Source organism: Panthera tigris, chromosome X (assembly GCF_018350195.1).
Source record: "Panthera tigris isolate Pti1 chromosome X, P.tigris_Pti1_mat1.1, whole genome shotgun sequence".
In the NCBI taxonomy this organism is placed as follows: domain Eukaryota; kingdom Metazoa; phylum Chordata; class Mammalia; order Carnivora; family Felidae; genus Panthera; species Panthera tigris.
Genome location: NC_056677.1, coordinates 31,514,679 through 31,537,836, shown reverse-complemented (window position 1 = coordinate 31,537,836; position 23,158 = coordinate 31,514,679). Strand labels below are relative to the sequence as shown.

The 23,158-nt window shown below is 41.9% G+C and overlaps 1 protein-coding gene and 1 long non-coding RNA gene across 2 annotated transcripts in view; one reads left to right on the top strand and one right to left on the bottom strand.

The window, feature by feature from the left end:
* Positions 1-23,158, bottom strand: part of CFAP47 (cilia and flagella associated protein 47) — a 543,896-nt gene that overhangs the window by 116,839 nt on the left and 403,899 nt on the right. Inside the window, exons 53-54 of the mRNA XM_042974584.1 lie at positions 2,694-2,869; positions 1,965-2,072 (exon numbers count right to left, since the gene is read on the bottom strand). Of these exons, the coding sequence (XP_042830518.1) occupies positions 1,965-2,072; positions 2,694-2,869 (284 nt within the window). The remainder of the gene's footprint in view (positions 1-1,964; positions 2,073-2,693; positions 2,870-23,158) is intronic.
* On the top strand, positions 6,358-12,230 carry LOC122235387. Its single transcript, XR_006213452.1, has 2 exons — positions 6,358-6,561; positions 11,996-12,230. It is a non-coding gene; the product is annotated as an uncharacterized LOC122235387 (long non-coding RNA).

Below are 23,158 nucleotides of genomic sequence, written 5' to 3'. Positions count from 1 at the left end.
ACATAAATCAAACATCCAAACAACAACAACAAAAATGGTCTTGGATGTTGACAGCTGACCTGAAAATTCAACAGAAAGATTGGAAGATAAATTCAAATAAATCTAACTTAATACAAAAGCACAAATGTTGGTAAAAAAGGCCAAAATATAAGAAAATTAAAATAGCCGCCAAGTTCTAAAACTAAAACATGGTTGTTTTAGGAAGAGACAAAATAGAGAGCATAATTTGAGACTTCCAAAAACTGAAAATCATGTGTTTCCATATTGAAAGGAACCCCAACCACCTAGAAAAATGTATGAAAATAGAGGCACGCCAATTTATAGCATTAAAACATTTTAAAGACACTGAGTACAATTAATGGCCAGACAAACTTCCAAAGAGGATAAGGATCCATAATAAGGCTGGCTCACAAAATAGTTATTATCAAACATGTTTTAATAATATGTAATTTTCAATTATACACAGTACAACTTGGATCAAAAGAAATATGCTTTAGAAAACCATGTACAAAAGTAACAAGAACTTAAAAAGAAAGAGAAAAGGTGAGCACCTTTTAGTGGAATGAAAAAAAAACACATGATTGTAAAACTGGTTGAGCTAAACATTTTCACATAAGTGTATTCGATTTGTTATATACACATATAGTTTTCATACATTAATATATTTTTAAAACGAGAAAAAATATACAACTAGAAAGACATTTGTTAATAACTTGAAGTAGACACTGCTGCTGCCCTACCCAGTTCCCCTAGAAGATCTTCACCAGTTCTCTAGCCCCAGACTCCAACCTCTACATGTCGCTGTTCGCCTTCCATCTGAGACCTTCAGATGATTCCCTTGGGCCCTGCTGTCTCCTCAAGTGTACAGATAGTAGAAGTGCCTGGGAGTTTATACCTCTTCCAAGGAAGCCTATAGTGACTAGTTTAGGGAGTTCAAAAGCTCAGCATCTTGGCATCAGGACAAACTCTGAGATGTCATTTATGCTCCAGAGCTGTCTGCAGGATCAGATAAAGTCTGGGACTGTACCTGCAATCACGAGCTTGCTTACTTCCTCCCTTTTCTTATCCTGCTTCCCATATTCTCTTACTGATTTTTCTCACTGAGATCACTTCCTCAACAAATCACTTGCTAAAGATTTATTTGGCTAACAGATCTGGCACTGGGAGAAATCAACATTCTTCTGGTGTACTAAGGGAGAGAAATTAACAAACAGGTACTGATTTGCCCACTAGTGTGCATGCTCTTTAAAGGTAGGAATAGTGACTTGGTTACCCCTATGTACCAGCATCGAAACTGGTGCCAGACATGTAATAGGAACTCAACTATGTAAATATAAATGGTCATATCTCAAGGGCACGAACTATTAGTCAAGTGACCAAGTATTCTCCACTGCCCACTACTTACCCTCTGCTTTGCTTTGACCAAACTTCAGTCGGCCTTCTATCTTTCCCAAAGACCCCTGAGCTCTGCTTGTTCCCAAGCCTGAGCAAGCACAAAAAAAGTGCAACATGCCTCCTTTCTCTGCTTCTCCTGGGAATTGGCTTACCACAGCATTGCTCCTTTTCCTATCTGTCCCACCAGTCATTTTCCTTTCTATGTCCAGTTTTCCCTCCAAAGACTCTGTTTAACTCTTCTTGTCCCACCTTTACCTTTTACTGTTTGATTGTGAGATGCTTGCAGATTTCTGAGATCAGCATTCTCCAACTATTTCAGTAGTTCCTTTCTTTCCCTTGTAATAATCATTTTGAATAAAGGCCTCTCTATACTAAGCCCTGATTTGTTTTTCTTTCACATAAGTTTTCCATGGGGTAGTTTCAATATCAAACCTTCCCTGGAAAAGAAAATCAATGACTGAAAATATATTTATGTCTTATCAAAAAAGATCAAGTGGATTATAACAATATTCTTTTAGAAAAACTTTTTTCTTTACATGAAATAATTTTATCTATTAAATGGAACTTACTTGCCAAGGTCACATTGTACTTCTGGTATTGTGGTTGGTCTTGGTAATTCAGTAGTTAATCTCAGTAAATACCAAAACTCCAGAGCCACATTAGGTTGAAAAACAATGCTGGTGGAGAAAAACACACAAAACCTTGTCAGTGACTTTAGTTTGTGTCATAAACCTGGCAGACAAAAATCCTAAATAGGTGGTTTCAAGTACAATATTTGACAACTGTTCTGTGACAAATTCTACTCTTGTTGTAGATATATTAAAAATTTTTCATTTTTGGTGAGAAAATCACTTTATTATTCAGAAAAACAGTGTCATCATTAATATCTGTTTAATAAATGCCTGTTGAATGAATGAAAAATGTTTAATGAATTCAAATGTCTTGCAAGAGCTATAACAAGCGAAGTCCTGCTTTCTGTGATTAAAGCCAACTTAGTTTGTTGAATAGAACGCATGTATATTTTCATGCGAAGGCTACCAAGTGACATGCAACTCTGGAGAGCTTCCCTTATAGTCTGCGTGTGCTCACCTTCGGGGGAAACAGAGACAGAACCTGTGACTGTCTACAAGTAGAACCAGAAAAAAAACTAACTAAATAAAAAAATCAATAAAACCGGGCTGGCATCTCAGCTCTGTCATCTTTTATATGAGGAGACTTGAACAAGTCACTTAAAATAATTTTGAAGGCTTAATTTCAGAGGATCGACAATAAAATATAATGCTACACTCCCACCGTACCTTTCATCTCTACAGCCCGGAGTTGCTGGCGAATACCGTGCCACATACTTAGTACATTCTAGTGGATACAGCTGAAGTTTCTTGAGTCCATTAAGAGCAGCATTTGATAACTGCACATCTAAGTGAATAATTCTCTTTTTTGGATTAGAGAGAGGTATTTCAATGCAAATGCTCTCCTAGAATTACAGAACAAATATATAATCAGCTCTTAGTGTCAGCACTGAATTAGTATTCTACAAAAGCAAATGTAAAGAAAACTTTCACACAACAAAAGGCCATTTGTTTCATTTTTCTGCTTGATCTACTATTGAATATATCTCACCTTTAATCTCTTATATGTTTTCCTTGACTAGTTTTGGCAAATGGTAACATTATTATTATTTTTTCAACAACAAATACTCCAAGACATCCATCTAGCTAAATGCTCAGGAAAGTGTAAAATTACTTCTAAAATATAGTTTTCTTCAATACCATTATTACCATGAGGTCCATTTGTCAATGTTTCCCCTAGCTGTGGTACTCAAACTTTAGCATGCATAAGAATCCTCTGCAGAGGTTGCTAAAACATAGATAACTGGTCCCCTACCCCAAAGATTCTGATTCAGTAGCTCTGGCATGGGGCCTGAAAATACATCTTATCTTTTCTTTTCTTTTCTTTTTTTTTCTTTTTCTTTCTTTCTTCCTTTCTTCCTTTCTTTCATTCATTCTTTCTTTCTTTCTTTGAGAGAGAGACCGAATCATAAGCAGCCTCCAGGCTCAGCATGGAGCCCCACACAGAGCTGGATCTCACGACTGAGATCATGGCCTGAGCCGAAATCAAAAGTTGGGCACTTAACTAAATGAGCCACCCAGGCGCTCCCCCACCTCTTTTTAGAAAGAGAGAAAAAATGTATTTGTTTTTTTGAAAAATTTTTAAAGTTTATTTTTGAGAGGGCGGGGGAGGGGCAGAGAGAGAGGGAGACACAGAATCCAAAGCAGGCTCCAGGCTCTGAGCTGTCAGCACAGAGCCCAACATGGGGCTCGAACTCATGAACTGAGGGATCGTGACCGGAGCCAAAGTCAGACGCTCAGGCAACTTAGCCACCCAGGTGCCCAGAAAATATGTATTTCCAAAAAGTCCTATTGATTCAGAGGATATAATCTGTAACATCAGCATTGAGTACTAGGGAAAATCTGAACTAAGAAGACAAATTATGCTGATAATACAAACTATCTTCTTGTTTAGATTCCTTCCTTCTATTTTGGTTTTTCCTGTCCTGCCCCCTAGCTACATCTACTCAGCCCTGGAAGGCACTCTTTACGTTCCAAGTTCTTGATCCCCATGCTGGACTTTTCTGGCTAATGACTTATATTTCATCCCATTACAGCCGTGATCTCCTTGACATTAAAGACCATTAATTGAAACAAAAGTGTTAAAGGTGATTAGCAGGCAGGACATATCTCAATCTTAAGCAAAGACCAGTTGTCTAAAATGCCTTACCCTAATGAAATAGAGAATGTTGGACATTTCATTCATAATTCAAAGCGTGGTAATGGATGTACTTTAGGACTTGGAGGTATTTTGAAACTTATCCAATTAAAGGAGTGACAAAAACAACCTTGATGTTAAGCTGGTAGGTACAGGTGGTGATGGGGAGAGAGTTATTCACAAAACATATCTTTAAGATAGACATTACAGCTTCATCCAAGGAACGAACATTTGCTTGATTACCGATATATAAATAAATGAGTGGATAAATGTAACATTTGGGGGGAATAGAAATAGCATTTAGTATGGTGAACAACATCTGGTAAGGAAAGATGAAAAACAAGAATATATACAAATTTACAACTGAATTGGGATATCATTTAAAAAAATTTTTTTAACATTTATTCATTTTTGAGAGATAGAGAGAGACAGAGCATGAGCAGGGGAGGAGCAGAGAGAGAGGGAGACACAGAATCCAAAGCAGGCTGCAGGCTCCAAGCTGTCAGCACAGAGCCCGATGTGGGGCTCGAACCCACGAACTGCGAGATCATGACCTGAACCCAAGTCAGACGCTTAACTGACTGAGCCACACAGGCGCCCCATGGGATATCATTTATTACAAATCAGATTTAATTATAAATGCAATGGAAAATGGCCACTGCCAATAGTTTCAGAAGATATTAGAATCATGGATTCCTAAAATATATGGGCATTTAAATTGCTATATTAAAATAATCATGTTCATAATCATAAAGAAGGAAAAGTAAAAATATAAAATGCAAAAAACCCAATAATGACATTATGTCACAAGTTTATAATTTCATGAGACTGTTATAGAATTTAGCCTTCTAGGAAGTTTCTAAGGGTCAAACAGATCAACAACTAAACCATATGACCAGGATAACAAATACCAACAACCATATATTAGCCTAGAAACTTTGCCCAGGTCTTTAGACAGAAAACTAAAATGAGACAACGTTGGACTAGACATTTGTCCTGGTCTATTACTCAGATATTTCTTAGAGATGATCGGTGTCAGTCTATAGTAATGCCATAGCTTCTTCTTCATAAAAGTAAAAAGTGATTTTCAAAATGTTTTCACCACAATCTCAAGGAATTCATTTTACATCACAACCCGGCCCACATACACGTACCACTGAAAAAAAAGATTCGCAAAACATTCCTTACTTTTCCCACACGTGACATTTTCTGATACTTTCTATTTTCTTTTATTCTATTTCTTTATTTTGTAATTTTTAAAATTTTTTAATTAAAAAAAATTTAATGTTTAATTTTGAGGAAAAAAGAGAGCATGAGCAGGGGAGGGGCAGAGAGAGAAGGAGACAAAGAATCTCAAACAGGCTTCAGGCTCTGAGCTGTCAGCACAGAGCCTAATGTGGGGCTCAAACCCACAGACCGTGAGATCATGACCTGAGGTGAAGTCAGGCACTTAACGACTGAGCTACCCAGGTGCCCCCTACTCTATTCTATTTCTTAAAAAAAGAAATAATAATAATGCTCATTTTGACCCACTCATGTTTTGAGATCTATACAATGAAAACTCTGGTCTAAAGAGGAATGAAGTACTGGAATACCAAATTGTTTCATGTCTTATCACATATAAACTTTGAGCTCAAAGTAAAACAAAACCACTTTCAATCTAGTGTGATCTCTGTGAACTACAAGCCATGTAACAGAAGCATGCCCCAGTGTTACAAATGTGTTAGGACCTTCTGCACTTGGCCAAATCTCAAGAGATGAAAATGAGGATGCAGCTCTGGGGCATTTGTGTAACAGTTCCTCTTTGATACGTCCATGGCTGAGAAGAAAAGCTGGTAAAAGCAAGATAAGAGGTACCAGCCAGATGTCCAAGGCCGGATACTCCCCTTGCATGCTCTTGGCTTCTGTAACCTTGTTTGCCTCCTGCCTCCACTAACTACCCAAGTAGCACCACTGATAAATGCCCCCTCCCCTTTTTCTTTTTTCTCTTGGACCCCCTCCCATCCCATCCCAGCCATAAAAGGAGGCCAGCCAATGCCAAGGTTCGGGACTCAGTCTTTGGAGGTGACTCCACTGGGCCGGCACCAGTGCACAATGAACAGTCTTTCCTGATTCCCCGAGTGCGTGTGGCTTGTCTCTTCCTGGGCGTGGTGTACTTGCTGTAACATTTTGGAACATTGGCCAGGAAGCCAACAGCTGCACTAGCCCCTTGAGCCACCGTTGTCGGTGGCCAGCAGACAGGCCACTCTTTGAGGGCCCCTGTGACAGAAAAGAAGGCACACCGCTGGTGACTTCACTGGACTCTGACCCTTGCTGGGCTGGCCATAGTCCGCCCCCACTGCACTCGGATGGACTCCAGGGGGAATCAGAAAATTCTGCCAGGATGGGACATCGGACCTGGTAAGTGTCCCCAGGGACCCAGGACCGAGTTCAGGCCCGCCCTAGAGGCAGAAGGGGAGCTTGATGACCTCCCAGGTGGCACAGTCTCTGCATAGCACAGGGAAGTCCTGGGTGGAAGTCTGCAATCTGTGTGAATGTGTGCGTGAGTGCCCATGCTCCACGGTCTCAGCTACGGAGCCTGAGTGCGTCCTACCCTGCAATTCCGCGATGACCTCATACAGTTCAAGGCAGAATCAGGTTCGCAGAGGCCTCATCCGAGTCAGGGGTTTATACTGACCTGCCAATGCTAAGAGGCATCTAAATCCCCGTGAGGGGAGCGGCCAGGCAGACGAAGTGACATCTTCCCTTGTGTTTGTCCTGCAACACCATACATTGGGAAGGATTTATCTAGAATACCAGGATGGGGGAAAATTCCTCAAAACCAACTGTTTTGGAATGTATGATTAAGAATTTTAAAAAGGGATTTTCAGGTGACTATGGGGTCAAATTGACCCCCAGGAAGTTACACACTCTCTGTGAATTAGAATGGCCCATGTCTGGTGTAGGTTGGTCCCCTGCAGGCACCTGAGATGTCCCCACAATCTGAGCTGTTTATAAAGTAGTTAGTGGAGACCTTGGCCACCCAGATCAATTCCTATATATGGATCAGTGGCTGGAAATAGCCCAAGTCAAGCCTACTTGGGTCTGGGTTGATGTTAATAGTAAGGGACAATGTAGGGTCTTAGTGGCACAGGCCAAGAAGAAGACCTCATAGCAGAAAATTCTGCCCTCCATCCTCCAGGAAAATTCAGAAGTCCCTCCATTTCCACCACCATATGCCCCCAGCGCCCCATCAATCAAGGGAGGGGAACCTCCCCTGCCTGATAATCCACCCCCATAGGTCTCGGCTCTGCCAGCAGTCAGACCACCCCAACCGGGGACACCTCAACTGGTAGGAAGATGCCTTAGGTCCGTGGCTCAAGGTCCAAAGCCCCCAATGGCAATGCAGATGGCATTGTGGGAGACTAGGGGCCGCCAGAGAATATGCCCCAATGGGACCCTACAGTAGGGGGGATTGTTTTTCTACTACCAACCGTTCTCTACTACTGACTTCCTCAGTTGGAAATACCACACGCCGCCCTACTCTGAGAAGCCACAGGTGATGACAGATCTCCTAGAATCCATAATCCAGACTCACCGTCCTGCTTGGGTCGGCTGCAAACAGCTTCTTCTTACCCTTTTCAACATGGAAAAGCACTGACAAATTGTCCCCAAAGCCAGAAAATGGCTCCAGATTCAGGTACCAGATGGGAATCTAGATATTGAGGCTTGGGTATGGGAGGCTATGCCCGAAGAAGAGCCCCACTGGGACCCCAACACAGAAATGGGAAGGGCCAGACTAGAAAAATACTGACTCACCTTCCTCCAGGGAATAAAACCAGGGGCCAAAAAGCCCACCAACATGGCAAAGGTATCTGAGGTCTTACAAAAGCCAGAAGAGAATCTGGCTGATTTCTATGAAAGATTATGTGAAGCCTTCAGAGTTTACACTCCATTTGACCCAGAAGCCCCTGAAAATCAGTGCATGGTCAATGCTGCCTTTGTGGGACAGGCCCAAAGTGACATTAGACAGAAGCTCCAAAAATTGGAAGGATTTGATGGAAAAAATGCCACATAATTATTGGAAATCGCCAACAAGGTTTTTGTAAACTAGGATCAAGCTGCCAGAAAGGAGGCAGACCGAAGAATGAAACAAAAGGCAGCTCTCCTGGCCGCCACCTTGAGGTGACCACCCCCTCCGGAAGGGCCCCCACGGAAACCACGAGGGATGCAAGAACAAAGAAGAAGGGCGCCACTGGGATGGGATCAATGTGCCAACTGCAAAGAATTTGGACACTGGAAAAATGAACGCCCCAAATGCCAAAAAGGGAGACCAAACACTTCTGCTCCACCCAGCCACTACCAGCCAGGACCACCTGAGGCTGACCTGAATGGATTGGCAGGAGTGGACTCTGATAAGGAAAGACCAGGTTCTATCCAACTAGGCCCCTATGAGCCCATGGTCAAAATGAAGGTGAGGGCCAAACAATAGACTTCATGGTGGACACTGGGGCCGAACACTCTGTGGTGACATGCAAGGTGGCACCTCTGTTGGGTCGAGAAGTCACCATCGTAGGAGCACCGAGGTGTAAACCCAAAGGCCATGTTGTGGTCTCCGACAATGCCAGCTGGGGCGTCACCAAGTAGTGCATGAATTCCTGTACCCACCTGACTGCCTGGTCTCACTGTTAGGTAGAGACCTCTTAGCCAAGTTGGGTGAAGAAAACCTTCTCCTCAAACAGACGGACACAATTGCGCCTAAAAGAAAAGGCTCAACCCATGATTTTGTCCCTGACGATTTAATGGGAAGAAAAATGGAAATTATATACTTACCCTCCCGGGGAGCCAACTGTGGTCCCCGAGCTAGAAGCTGAATTCCTTTCAGTTTGGGCAGAAGGAAACCCCCCTGGTCTGGCAAAAAACCATCCCCCCCTATATTAATTGGCCTAAAGCCTGGGGCTGAACCTGTCAAAATACACCAATATATGATCCCACAGGAGGCACGCCTAGGGATCCAGACACACTTGGAAAGGCTACTCAAATGGGGACTTCTAAAACGATGTCAGTCCCCATGGAATATTCCCCTGCTGCCCGTGAAAAAGCCTGGGACAAATGATTACTGCCGTGTACAAGACCTGAGAGCCATTAATGAAGCAGCCTTCATGTTGCATTCAGCATTGCCTAACCCATACACTCTACTAAAACTCATACCCTCTGAAGCAGAATGGTTCACACGCCTAGATTTAAAGGACACCTTCTTCTGTCTCCAGCTAGAGCCTAACAACCAACCCCTATTTGCTTTTGAGTGGGAAAACCCTACCACGTGGGCAAAGGAACAATTCACTTGGACTAGACTGCCACAAGGATTCAAAAATTCACCAACCTTAATCAGTGGGGCACTAGCATCTGATTTAGCCAGGTTTCCAAGATGGAACCTAGCATGTGCCCTCTTCCAGTATATGGACAATCTCTTGCTAGCCAGTCCCAAGCAGACCCAGTGCTGGGAGGGAACCAGAGCCCTACTCAGGCTATTAGCAGAGGCGGGATACCAGGTGTCAAAGAAAAAGGCACAGATCTGCCAAGAGGAAGTTCAATATTTGGGCTTCAAAATTACCCAAGGCAAACAGATGCTGGGAGCCAAAAGGAAACAGGCAGTCTGTGCCATTCCAGTTCCCACTACCTGCTGGCAGATCCAAGAGTTACTGGGAGCAGCAGGATTCTGTCCAATATGGATCCCAGGGTTCTCAGAGTTGGCCAGACCTCTATACAAAGCACTAAAGGGGGAAGAGAGAGCACCCCTTTTCTGGGGCCCTAATCAAGAAAAGGCATTCAAAAATATAAAAAAACTCACAGAGGCACTGCTCTTGGGACTCCCAGATATATCATGAGATTTCAACCTGTTCATACATGAGAAGAATGGGGTGACTCTGGGGGTTCTCACCCAGGAACGTGGGCCTTGGCAAAGACCAGTGGCATACCTTTCAAAGCAGATTAACTCAGTTGTGGCAGGATGGCCACCCTGTCTGGGGACCCTGGCAGCCACCACACTTTTAACCAAGAAAGCAGACAAACACGTTGGGGCAAAACCTAAACCTTAAGGTTCCCCATTCTGTCATTGCCTTGATGGATGCCAGAGGGCAACACTGGGTAACGCATGCTCGGTTGATACAATATGAGGGACTGCTATGTGAGAACCCATGAATAAGATTGGAAGCCATAAAAACTCTAAGCCCTGCCGCTTTCTTGCCTGCAGTGGCAGGGCCCTCAGAGCATGATTGTCTAGAAGTACTTGATGAAGTCTCTTCTAGCTGACCAGACCTATCAGACAGGCCCTTACAAAATTCTGACTTCATCCTGTATACCAACGGTAACAGCTTCATGAATGAAGGCAAAAGATATAGTGGTTTTGCAATAGTCTCTGATTTTGAGGTCATAGAAGCAAAGGCCCTTCCATAGGACCACAATGGTCAGCCCAAAAAGCAGAACTGTGGGCCCTAATAAGAGCACTGGAACTCAGTAAAGACAAACAGGCCAACATATACACTGACTTGAGCTATGCCTTTGCCACTCTACATGTACAAGGGGCTCTATACAAGGAGAGAGGACTTGTGAGCGCATGAGGAAGAGAAATAAAAAATCGGGAAGAAATCCTAAAACTATTAAGGGCACTCTGGGATCCAAGGGAGGTAGCAGTCATCCACTGCAAGGGACACCAAAGAGGAAAGGACTCAGTGTCAGAAGGTAACCGATGAGCTGACATCACAGCTAAACAAGCAGCGGGAAAACAGACAACACCCTCAAAAATCATGCTGGCCCTGGAACTGCCAACTTCCCCAAAGTACACAATCCAAGAAACAAAACAGGCACAGCACAGCAGAAAAAGGAGGCCAGACAGAAGACGGATGGTGGGTACTTCCAGACCAAAGAGTCTATGTACGGGAGCAGCTAGCCCACCAGGGGGGTTCTCCAACAGCATGAGCTCACCCACCTAGGAAAAACTGCCCTTGAAACCTTATTAGCCGTTACTCTGTAATTGCTCAACTCCCATCCCTCTGTGCCTCTCTCAACACTGCCTCCTCCGTGCTCAAAATAATGCCAAACAAGGCCCCACTGGGCCTATGGGAATCCAACACTGTGGTCATGCATGCTTCGGCATGCTTCAAAGGTTTAGAGGTAGATTTTACCGAAATGAGACTCAGTAAGGATACAAATATCTTTTAGTAATCATCTGCACATTTTTGGGCTGAGTTGAAGCCTATCCCACACGCACCGAAAAGGCAAGAGAAATAACCAAGGCCTTGCTAAGTGATCTCATTCCCAGATATGGAATGCAATTAACCATAGGCCTAGCTTTTGTGGCCAAGGTGGTGTAACAAGTAGCCAAAACCCTAGGTATCCAATGGAACGTACACACAGCCTACCGGACCCAGAGTTCAGGGAAAGTGGAATGTATGAACTGGACCCTTAAATCAGCCATGGCAAAACTATGTCAGGAAACTAACTTGCCCTGGACAGATATACTACCCCTAGCTCTTCTCTGAATATGCTGTACACCCCAGGCAAAAATAGGATTCTCCCCATTTGAGATCCTATATGGAAGACTCCCTCCACTAGTCAAATTCAAGGGGGACCTGACAGAGCTAGGGAATTTAGAAACACAAAAACAACTCCAAGGACTAGGGAAAACTGTACTTGAGATACATTAGATGGGTGAGAGACAGGATACTTATTTCCCTAGGAATAAGTGTATACCCCCACAAACCTGGGGATCAGGTTTGGATAAAAGACTAGAAAAAGGAACCACTTAAACCTACCTGGAAGGGACCTTATTTAGTTGTGCTAACTATGCCCACAGCTCTCCAGGTTGCAGGGCTTATTGCCTGGATCCACCATTCTCAAGTAAAGGCTTCACCACCTGTCACCTGACAACCACTTGAAATGGAAAGTAACTGCTAACCAGAACAATGCTCTACAGATCACCCTTAAGAAGATAGCAACCGAAAAGCAGCCTGCAGCCAACACCTGAGAACTCTCTGTAACCAGAAGCTTGAGGAAATCACCAAGCAACTTAAATAAACTATAACAAATCATTTTCTCTCAGATTTCATCGTCATCCCCTACCTATTTCTCTTTGCATACTTGTTGCCATACTCTTTGCTGTAGGGCTGACCCAAGTTACTCCCGCAGACTGGCGCCTCAGTCACAAACTCTTGTTGGCCTTCCTCTACTTACTAGTGTCAGGATGCCTTATTCTCTTTAGATGTATATTATCTGAGTTCTGATTGATGTCTTCCTCTGCATGTTGTTCTCTGCCTTTATAACCGTCTCCTACCCCAAGATGGGATCGCCCTATCTCCTGTCCCTGCTACACATACTCCTGTTCCTAACTTGTTCAAGAGGAGTCTTCTCACTCCCACCATGCAAATGCATGAGTTATCATTTGCTCTTGTCCCCTAAAGGCACAAAGAGTCACTCTATGCTTCTAACCGTTGAACCCCATCTACTGTCTTCATGAGGGACAAACATCGGGGTTGCACTGCCTGCTACCCCACTTGGCCTCCTAAAGAGGCCATTTCTCCCCATGTGCCCTTCCCGACTCTTGCTCCAACCCCTCCCCCCTGTGTCAATTCCTGCTCCTCCGGTCTGCAGAGATAAAATGACACTACCACCATGCCCCTGTGCCACTGTGTACCCCCGCATGCCGAATAGATATTATGATACCAAGGGGGTCACCCCCCGTACCAGAAATAGAAAGCTTATTGGATGGGAAAAATTTAAAAAAACACACACGCACTATTGGGGACTGCCTGATCCAACCTGCCCTGATGTACCCCGTGACTGCTGGGTCACTTCTGTCCTAACCCTTCAACCTCTGACTGAACATAAATCAGACCAACTTGTCTTAGATCCCCATCTAGATCAAATGTTAAACACTACACATCGCCTCCTCAATGATACCAATCCCAGCCTGGCCAAGCCTGTTGGCTCTGCTTGTCCACAGGAACCCCCCATTACACAGCTACTCTGACAACACAGGCAACTGTAAATGTTACCCTGTTAACTAAAGACCCACACCCCCACATGGTGAGGCCTGTACTAACAGGAGTCGAACTGTCCCAAACAGCTCAGGTGCCTGACAAACAAAATTGGAAAAGAGCCAGTTGGCAATCTGACCGTTGGCAAATGCAACCAGACTCTTGACTGTCAGAAATTCAGTCATCTTCCTATAACCCAACCCTGGTGTCGACCCCTCCCAGGGCTTCTCTTTGTATGTGCGTCAGATGCCTACCTGTGTCTACCAGCCAATTGGATGGGCATCTGCACCCCAGCCTTCATCACTCCTCAGATAAATATTGTACCCAACAACCAGTCTTTTATAGTACTCTTCGCAGCATACACTCAGTCCAGAAGAACCATTCAAGTCATACGGCTGCTAATTGCCTTAGGAATAACGGCAGAGGTGGGCACTGGAATAGGAGGAATAATCTCCTCAACCACTTATTATCATGAATTATCCAAGGACCTAACAGATGACATAGAACAGGTTACCAAATCTCTGATGGTTTTTACAAGACCAAGTAGACTCCCTAGCAGTGGTAGTCTTACAAAACAGAAGAAGGCTGGACCTACTTACTGCTGAAAGAAGAGAACTATGTCTCTTCCTAAATGAAGAATGTTGTTTCTATGTCAACCAATCAGGGATAGTCTGAGATATGGCCCAGCAGTTAAGGGAGCAAGTCAACAAATGAAGACAGGAACTTGCAGATTCACGGAACTCTTGGAGCAACATATGGAATCGGGCATCCTGGCTCTTCCCCTTAGCTGGTCCTCTCCTAATGCTTTTCATAGCCCTCCTGTTTGGTCCTTGTATCCTTAATATGCTAACCAGGCTTGTTTCCTCTTGCCTAGAAGCTATAAAACTCCAAATGATGCTCCAGTTGGACCATTCTAGCTGTTGCTACTCTCCTTTGGATTACAAAGAACCCTAGCTGCCTCACCGCTCCCTTCAACATCCCTGTGCAGCAGGAAGAAGCCAGAAGGGTCTTTGCCCCTCTTCCCATGGCAGCAAAGGGTTCCCTGATGCCCACAAACTGATTTTTCTCTAAGTCTGCCAGAGTAGCTTGAGAATTAAGAGGGAAGAATGAGAAGAAAAGCTGGTAAAAGCAAGATAAGAGGTACCAGCTAGATGTCCAAGGCCGGATACTCCCCTTGCGTGCTTTTGGCTTCTGTAATCTTGCTTGCCTCCTGCCTCCACCAACTACCTGAGTAGCACCACTGATAAGTGCCCCCCCCTTTTTCTTTTGTCTCTCAACCCCCTACCATCCCAGCCATAAAAGGAGGCCAGCCGATACCAAGGTTTGGGGTTCAGGCTTTGGAGGTGATTCTGCTGGGTGAGCACCAGTGCGCAATAAACAGTCTTTCCTGATTCCCCGAGTGCATGTGGCTTGTCTCTTCCCGGGCACCGAGTATTTGCTGTAACATGGCAAATATCACTACTCGATCACTTCCCTCTTACACAGTAGGTCTGGACACCCCCTCACAATTGAGCAGCCTTACAGAAAGGAATCATTAATTGCTTTGAGCTACTGGCAGTAAGAAGCACTACAATCTCTAGAGAAAGCCTATAATTGAATTCTCTGGGGTCGTCTCAAAACCAGCAATAGACTCAATAGAAATAAATGTTTCATTATGGTAAAAAGCTTTAAGTTTCCAATTAACAGTGCTGTATTTCTAGGGCGCCCGGGTGGCTCAGTCGGTTAAACATCCAACTTTGGCTCAGGTCATGATGTCATGGTTTGTAGACTTGAGCCCTGCAACTGACAGTCGACAGTGCAGAGCCTGCTTGGGATTCTCACTCTCTCCTCCCTCTCTCTGCCTTTCCTCTACTTGTGCTCTCTCTCTCAAAAAAAATAACATTTTTTTTAACATTTTATTTTTTAAAAATCTTTTAATGTTTTTATTTTTGAGAGGGGAGGGAGGGGCAGAGAGAGAGGGAGACAGAAGATCTGAAGTGGGCTCTTGCTGAGAGTGAAAAGCTCCATGCGGGGCTTGAACTCACGAACCATGAGATCATGACCTGAGCTGAAGTCGGACGCTTAATGGACTGAGCCATCCAGGTACCCCAGTAAATAAACCTCAAAAAAAAAAGTGCTGTATTTCTAGTCTGGTAAAATATATGTCAAATTTAACTACAACATTATAAAAAAATAATTTCTAGCTTTCATTATAGTTTGAATATTTTAAGTTTAAATAGATAAAAATCCCCAAATTACACCTTTAAAATCAGTATTGTATGACTAATCCCTTTTAAATATACACCTGCCAAGATACTGTCAAAATTAATTTGGAAAAGATTAATTTTCTAACTATATTTCTTAAGGCCATAAAAATTAGATATTTTATTAAATATTTCATGCATTCAATAAGTTAAAGAGATTTCTGTCATTCATCATTTGATGAGATGATGAAAATTTGTAAGTTTATTCTCGAAATACCTTCTTTGTGTTATCTATATAATCCAAAAATGCATAACTATTTTCAGCATACAAAAGAGAAGGTATAAAGAATTCATCTGCAAAAATGGTTAATAGTCTTATTATCTAAGGCATCCTGCCACCCCCATTCCATTTTATGACAAATAACTCTCATTCAATAGGAAGTATAAAGTCAGTTGAATTTCTGTGCATGCTTTCTCTATATAAAAAGTGTGAAATATTTGGCTGGTACATGTCTTGCCAATGTCATATTCTTCCACTTTGATTAGCTTTTTTTTTTTTTTAAAGTTTATTTATTTATTTTGAGGGAGAGAGAGAGAGCACACAAAAGTGGGAGAGAGGCAGAGACAAGGAGAGACAGAGTCCCAAGCAGGCTCCTTGCCATCAGGGCAGAGCCTGATGTGGGGCTCAAACTCACGTACCCAACTGTGAGATCATGACCTGGAATGAGATCAAGAGTCGGATGCTTAACCAACTGAGCCACTCAGGTGCCCTTTAATGAGTGGTTTTATAAGGCTTTTTATAATTAAATATATATCAGTTTGGATTTTTTTTTTTTTTTTTTTTTTTTTTTTTTTTACAAATTCAAGTGAAATAGTGACTATATGCAATGACTTCAAAACTGTCTTTTGTCTTCACGTGGCCTCTTTTAGGTGCAACAATAGCATTCCTTTGTAAGGTGTCCAGTATTTTTCTCTGGATTGTACTTAAGGAATGCTTTAGCTAACATAATGACTGATTTAAGAAACTGCTTCCATTTCTCATAATTCTTTTGCAAAAGTAATAAATTATGAATATTTAATCCTGTGGAATATAAGTAAAGATTTTAAAGCATGAAGGCAGTCATAAGATGCTGAAATTTACAACACTGAAAGAATTCAAATACTCAGATAAGATTGGAATACAATTCAAAATACGTACAAACAGATATGTTGAATTTTGCAAATTATAAACTTTAGCAGAGGAAGTTTGAATAGCTCTATTCATCTTAAAACAGATATAAAATGTTTTCAGCATCTAAATATAATTGATAAGTTTATTATTTTCTTAAAATAGCAGAAACATTTTGAGAGATTTAAAAACAGAAATTAGATCAGGTCATTCCCCTTCTTTCCACCCTCTAGTGGCTTCTAATTGCACATGGAATAAGATCTCTTATCTTGCCCTCTGAGGTCCTGCAAGATGTGGCCCTGCCGGCACCTCTGAATGAAAGTCACCCCTTGCCATTTCTGTCCAAGCTCCAGCCTCACAACAATCTTTTCTGCTCCTGGGATGCCTGGGCTCCTTCTTACTACCTCCCTTCCCAGCAAGCTCATTTTGTTCCAAGGGCTTGTACATTTGTTAATTGCTCTACCTGGGTACATTTCCCCAGTCCTCATGCGTCCCTCAGTGAAACTCTGGACAATTTTTGTGGGTACAATTGTCACTAAATTTAGCTAAGGCATTTATTATCATGGTAACAGATAAACTGGATGGACTCTCCCAATACTGACCTCCAAACCTGGCAGGATCTCCCTCTTCCAACCTGTTAACTCAGGATAGTTCCCAATGCTGGATCAGTCTCATTGTCAGATGTTTAAAAAGGTACAAAATCAATCAATACTTTCATTTCCTATTGAATGAATGCTTTTACCAATATTTCCTCCTGGCACCCCCTCCCTATCCCGGGGACATGTAGTAATTTTTCAGACTGCTTGTGAGGAGGAAGGTAGACATAACCTGCTGTTTTCAACTTCCTTGCTCTAACTTTTCCTGCAATCACCGCACTAATATGGCTCCTTCAGGTTACAGGATGCAGATGGGAGGTGAGGTAAAAGAACAAAGGCTATTTACCTAATTGATATGGATTGATCTTTTCCAGTTGACATTCTGGGTCCTTCTCTTTTCCCCTTTCTAGCATTACCCCATGTAGACTTTTTCTCCTGGGTTCTTCTCACCCTAGCAGAATGTATCTTGAGTAGATCCTTTTAAAACAGTCCGAGCCCAGTCTCCTGGCTCCTGTCACTGAGTAGAATAGACTTTGATTTACAAGGTCTTGTCATATGCCAGTGGAAGTGCAGCTGCTGTCCCTCTAGCCATTTTCCCTCCATCCACGGTCTAGTCTTTTAGCAGGAACTCACCAAAATCAAGTGGGCATTAAGCTGTCAGTTTCTACTTTTTAAAGAAACCCCTCCCCCTGTCTTGGTGTTCTAGCCAATGTCTTGGCTGGCTGGACATGGGTGATAGCCTAAATATTTTTAATCTTCCATGATAGCAGAAATATCATCTTTCCAGCAAAACTGTGCTCCCCTTCATAACATGAAGATAACATGAGGCAGCAGCTGCCCAACCAGAGGTTACATTTCCCAAACTCTCTTGCACCCAGGCGTAACCAGGTGGTTAGTTCTCTCTAATAGTACATGAGAGAGAGTGATGTATGTTGCCTCTGTGATGAGATGATTAAGAAACCAGTGGAAATTCTTTTCTGTGTCTTTTTCTTTCTCCATCTATATGCAGGAACTGCTGACTTCCTAAAGGTTGATGGAACCACAACTGGGAGGAGCCACCAACTGGGAACAAATGCACCAGAGTGTTACAATTATTAAGAACTTTTATTGTGTTAGGCCACTGAAATTTCAGTTTGTTATGTCAGCTAAAAACATCAGAACTATTTTATTTTTTTTAAGTTGTTTAATTTTTGAGAGAGAGAGAGAGAGAGAGAGAGAGAACACATAAGCAGGGGAGGGGGAGAGAGAAAGAGGGAGGCACAGAATCTGAAGCAGGCTCTGGACTCTGAGCTGTCAGTGTAGAGTCAGGTATGGGCTTAAACCCATGAACCATGAGATCATGACCTGAGGTGAAGTTGGATACTTAACCAACTGAGTCACCCAGGCGCCCCTAAAAATACCATAACTAAAACATTCAGTGAGTCCTTAATAAATGGCATAGCAGCACCTTTCATAACATGGACACAGAATTATCTATGGTTTTCAGGTTTGTGTCTTTAATTAAAAATGTAAAACAATAGGGGTGCCAGGGTGGCTCAGTTGCTTAAGTGTCTGACTCTTGGTTTCAGCTCAGGTCATGATCTCACAAGTTGCTGAAATCAAGACCCACATGGGGCTCTACACTGACAATGCAGAGCCTGCTTGGGATTCTCCCTCTCTCTCTACACCACGTGCTCATGTGCACTCTCTCAAAATAAATAAACTCTAAAAAGAAAATGTAAGACAACAGAAAAATCTCCCATGAAATATCCTATTTCAATGTTATTTCTGTTTTCTGACTCTACTAGACTGTTAGCTCCATATAAATAGGGGTTTGTTTGTACTATTCATCACTGTTCCTCAGTGTGTAGAATAGTGTGAGGGATACCAGAGATAATAAATACTCTTTAAAAAATAAATGTGCAATTTATTAGAGACTTTAGTGTTTGTATATAAATCTAATAGTTAATATGTCTGGTATTCTGGATAATTAGAACTTTGAACTAAATAATACAGCAACCTTTGATAAAATCCTACTCAAAGGAATTTAAAAATCTTGAGTTAACCTAGGCTACCTCCTTTCATGCAAGTTATTGGTAAGGACAGCTGTAAGAAAGACAGTGGGTTAACTTTATCATTTGGTTGGCAGTTCACAGCTTCTCCGAACAGAAAAAATTTAATTCACTGAGTATTTGCACTGAAAACCTCATCACTTCCTATTCTAAATAGGTCAGAGTAAATCAACATTATATGTTTTGCCCATAAAAGCCTAATGGAGTCAATGACAATTCAATATGCACTAGCAGGAAGTATTTTCCACCATATTGATGAGGGAGCATAAGGCAAGCTGAGGGCAAAGGACAGGCTAATAGCATCCTCCCGCCACCCCCTGTGGGATATGTGTGATATTCCTTGGACACTCCTGGCTGCCCAAGAACAAAGGAAAGGAAAAACAAATGGTTAACTGATAGAGATCACAGTCATGCAGGACAGGAATCTCCTTCAGTTTACAGATAACTTAGTAAACTTCAAGAAAAAAAGTAATCTTATCCATAGACTAATCTCCAGAAACCTACAGACTCTGTTTCCTGGAGCCCTAATATCACCCTTACCAGGATGTAAGGGGGTTTAAATGCTTGCCATGGTGATGTGGGAAACTAAAGCAAATGAAAAACTAAATTCCCTTACTGCCTACAGACAATTGACTAGTCCTTGAAACGGGCAGTGTGACCTTCCTCTAGGAGCTCAGCTGCCTCGATGATAACACTTAGCTAGGGGCAAAAGAGAATCTTAGCTTAACATTATCCTAACCTCCAAGATCCTGTAAGTCTACTTTAACATATAAAAATTCCTCTGGAAACTTCCTTTGTCTCAACTCCCCAAGATATAGGCTGGCAATCATACTCTGAGCTTACGGACTGCTGATACACATCTGAAAAGTCTCATGACTGAGGTTTTAGTAAATGGTAATAAATGATGTTTTCCTAACAACAGCTAGCCCCTCAAGGTCCTGGAAACATCGCTTCCAAAATTCCTTAGAGACTTACGTCATCCCTAACTCCCTCCCACCTGAAGGTATATCATCAATCACTCTTCACAACCCTAGTGCAGCTCTTTCTGTCCATGGGTCCTGTCCCCATGCTTTAATAAAATCACCTTTTTGCACCAAAGATGTCTTTAACAATTCTTCTTGGCTGTCACTCCCAACTGCATCTCCCCCCCCCCCACCATTCTAAAACCCCATCAATGTCATCTCCCAGAAGATAATCATGAGTCAATTTTAAAGGAATTACTTCTGGGGTGCCTGGCTGGCTCATTCGGTACAGCATGTGACTCTTGATCTCAGGGTCATGAGTTCAAGCCCCATTTTGTGTGTGGAGCCTACTTAATTAAAAAAAATTAAAGGGATTATTTCTGATGTCCAAAACATGCAATATTAAGTTAACCATGTTATTGAGGAAATTTTCAATTTTAATTTTATTCAATTGAAAAACATCACCAAGCAATAAACAAACTGTACCAAAGGGTATTTATAAAGGTACCATGTAATTCAGAGGAAATGATAACTTATAGTATGTCTCAGTAATTTTCCTAAATTGAAAAGTAGGTGCCAACACTTCAGAACTCAGAGGAAACAGGCAGCTAGCTGTAAACTAGAAACACCATTGTCATTCTTCTGCAACTGCCACCCGCATAACCCTATACCTAAGGAAGTACCCTATATCCAACCTGAGACATACGGAATGCAGAGGTACAATCAAGGCATGCTGCTAATGCCAGAGTGGGGCATGATATGAAGGTGAGGATGTATTTGACAGACACTGAGGAGCTGTGAAAAAGTGAGAAACTCCATTCATGTGTATTCAGACATTTCCCATAACCTTGGAGGCGGGGGGTGGGGGTGCAGTAGTTATTAAAAGCAGTGACAAATAAGGGCACCTGGGTGGCTCAGTCGGTTGAACATCTGACTCTTGATTTCAGCTCAGGTCATGATCCCAGGATCATGGGAATGAGGCCCATGTCATGTTCCTCACTGAGTGCAGAGCCTGCTTAAGATTCTCTATTTCTTTCTCTCTGCCCCTTTCCTGCTTGTGCTCTCTCTCTAAAAAAAAAAAAACAACAACCAACCAACCAAACAAAAAAAAAAAAACAAAAAAGCAGTGACAAATAGAAATATGTCTAATTGCAGGTAATGATCCCTAGGAAGTACCCTCTTGCTTAACTGTTTAAGATAGGATCTCTCTCCCTTTCCTTTTGCTCTCTATATACATACACATACATATGTTTATATGTAGAGAGCAAAATGGAGTCTCTCATGTCAAGCAGGAGCCTGTGTCAAGCAATGATGCAGGCAGTTAAAAGTACCGCAGCTATGAGATGCTGATGCCAGGATCAACATCAGCTGACACACCAGAAATGATACCAAGCAGAATCAGAGCAAGTCTGCAGAGGCCTAAGACCAATTAAATCCCTTTCAAAAGGGGAGGATTTTTGTAACAAGCTGTCAGACTCTTCAGACATGACCTCTCTGTGTCTGACCACTTAAAAAAGGCAGCTGCCGTTGAAGGCTCTGCCCGATTGATCTCCAAACAGAACTGAGATCCTTCACTGCTTGAACATAATAAGCAGTAAGTACCGAGAGCAGACCTAGACAGACAGAGCGGCCTTATCTCAACTGCACGCCCACAAACTGACTTCGTGTTTGGTTTGTTAACTTCTTATACCCTTCTGTTATCTTGTTTGTGTGGCTTGTCTTATGTTCCGCTCTGTGTGCTGTGTAAGAAGCCAAGTTTAATCACATGGGGAAATGTCACTGAATTTGGAATCTTGAACCTCCTTTATAATTATGATTGAATAAAACTGACATTGTGGAAAGACACAACTTGTGTGTGTGCCTTCAAAGCATGTTCATGATTATATATATATATATATATATATGCATATATATGTACATGTACACATAAATATACAGTCTATATTTTATTTTGTCAAGATAAATTCAAAGCAGAATGTTAACATTTTACACTAACATTTCATGAGGAAGAAAAATTTCAGTATCATGTACAACACCCATGACATATGATCTTTCACCCAGAAAAAATAAAGAATATAAAAACACAAAGAAAAGAAAAACATAACAAAATGAAATCATAAAATATATATTTTATTATGGAGGCTAAAATTTTAAGTTAAAAACTTATTTAAAATGATTGGCAATTCACATATGTTTTGTATTAATGTTTTTATGTTTGACACTAAGTGGATTAATAGTGTTATTAACTATGCTCCTATAGGGGAGAAAATTTCACCATCCCAAGATATGCCTCTTTAGAATATTGATTATTTTAAGCTGGTTAAGAAACAAACAGACAAATGAGAAACCAAGTAGAGTTACTGACATTTATAAGGGAAATCTGAATTTGTAAGGGTATCTCCCTTACTGTACCAGGAAGAGGGGGATGACTAAATCTCTAGAGATTCTTATCAATAGAAAAGGCAAAACTTAAATCTGCAAAAAAAGCATTATCCTTGTTTACTGTGCTTTTCCTGGTCACCTCCCAACATTTTGCTTTATCTTTAGCTGAACAAGGTATTTAAGCCCAAGGCTTCAGCCATTTTGGGGAGTTATGCAGTTTCCTGGGTCTCTCCCATGTAAACCAGAAGGAGGTATACATGTTATTAAACTTCTGTTTGACTTTCTGCTGGTAATTTGTCTCATGTCAACATAATTCTTAGATCAGCCAAAAAACCTTTAAAGATATAATAAACATCCCCCCCCAACACTCTTCTTTCTAATATGTGTACAGACTTCTGGGTTGCACCATTAACAATATAGTGAATTTAATTAAAGGTTGATTATAAAATGAAAAAAGGAGTCATTCAATTGTCACTGACAACAGAACAAATATTATGCAGTTTATGACTGATCTAAAGCTTAAAGCATAGATTTTGTTCACACACTTAAGTTTTGTTTTCAGAATGCATTTTTAACTCATGGCTGTATGTTGAAGGTATTATCAGTAGGAAGATGGTGGATTGCTCTTATCATTCTCTCAC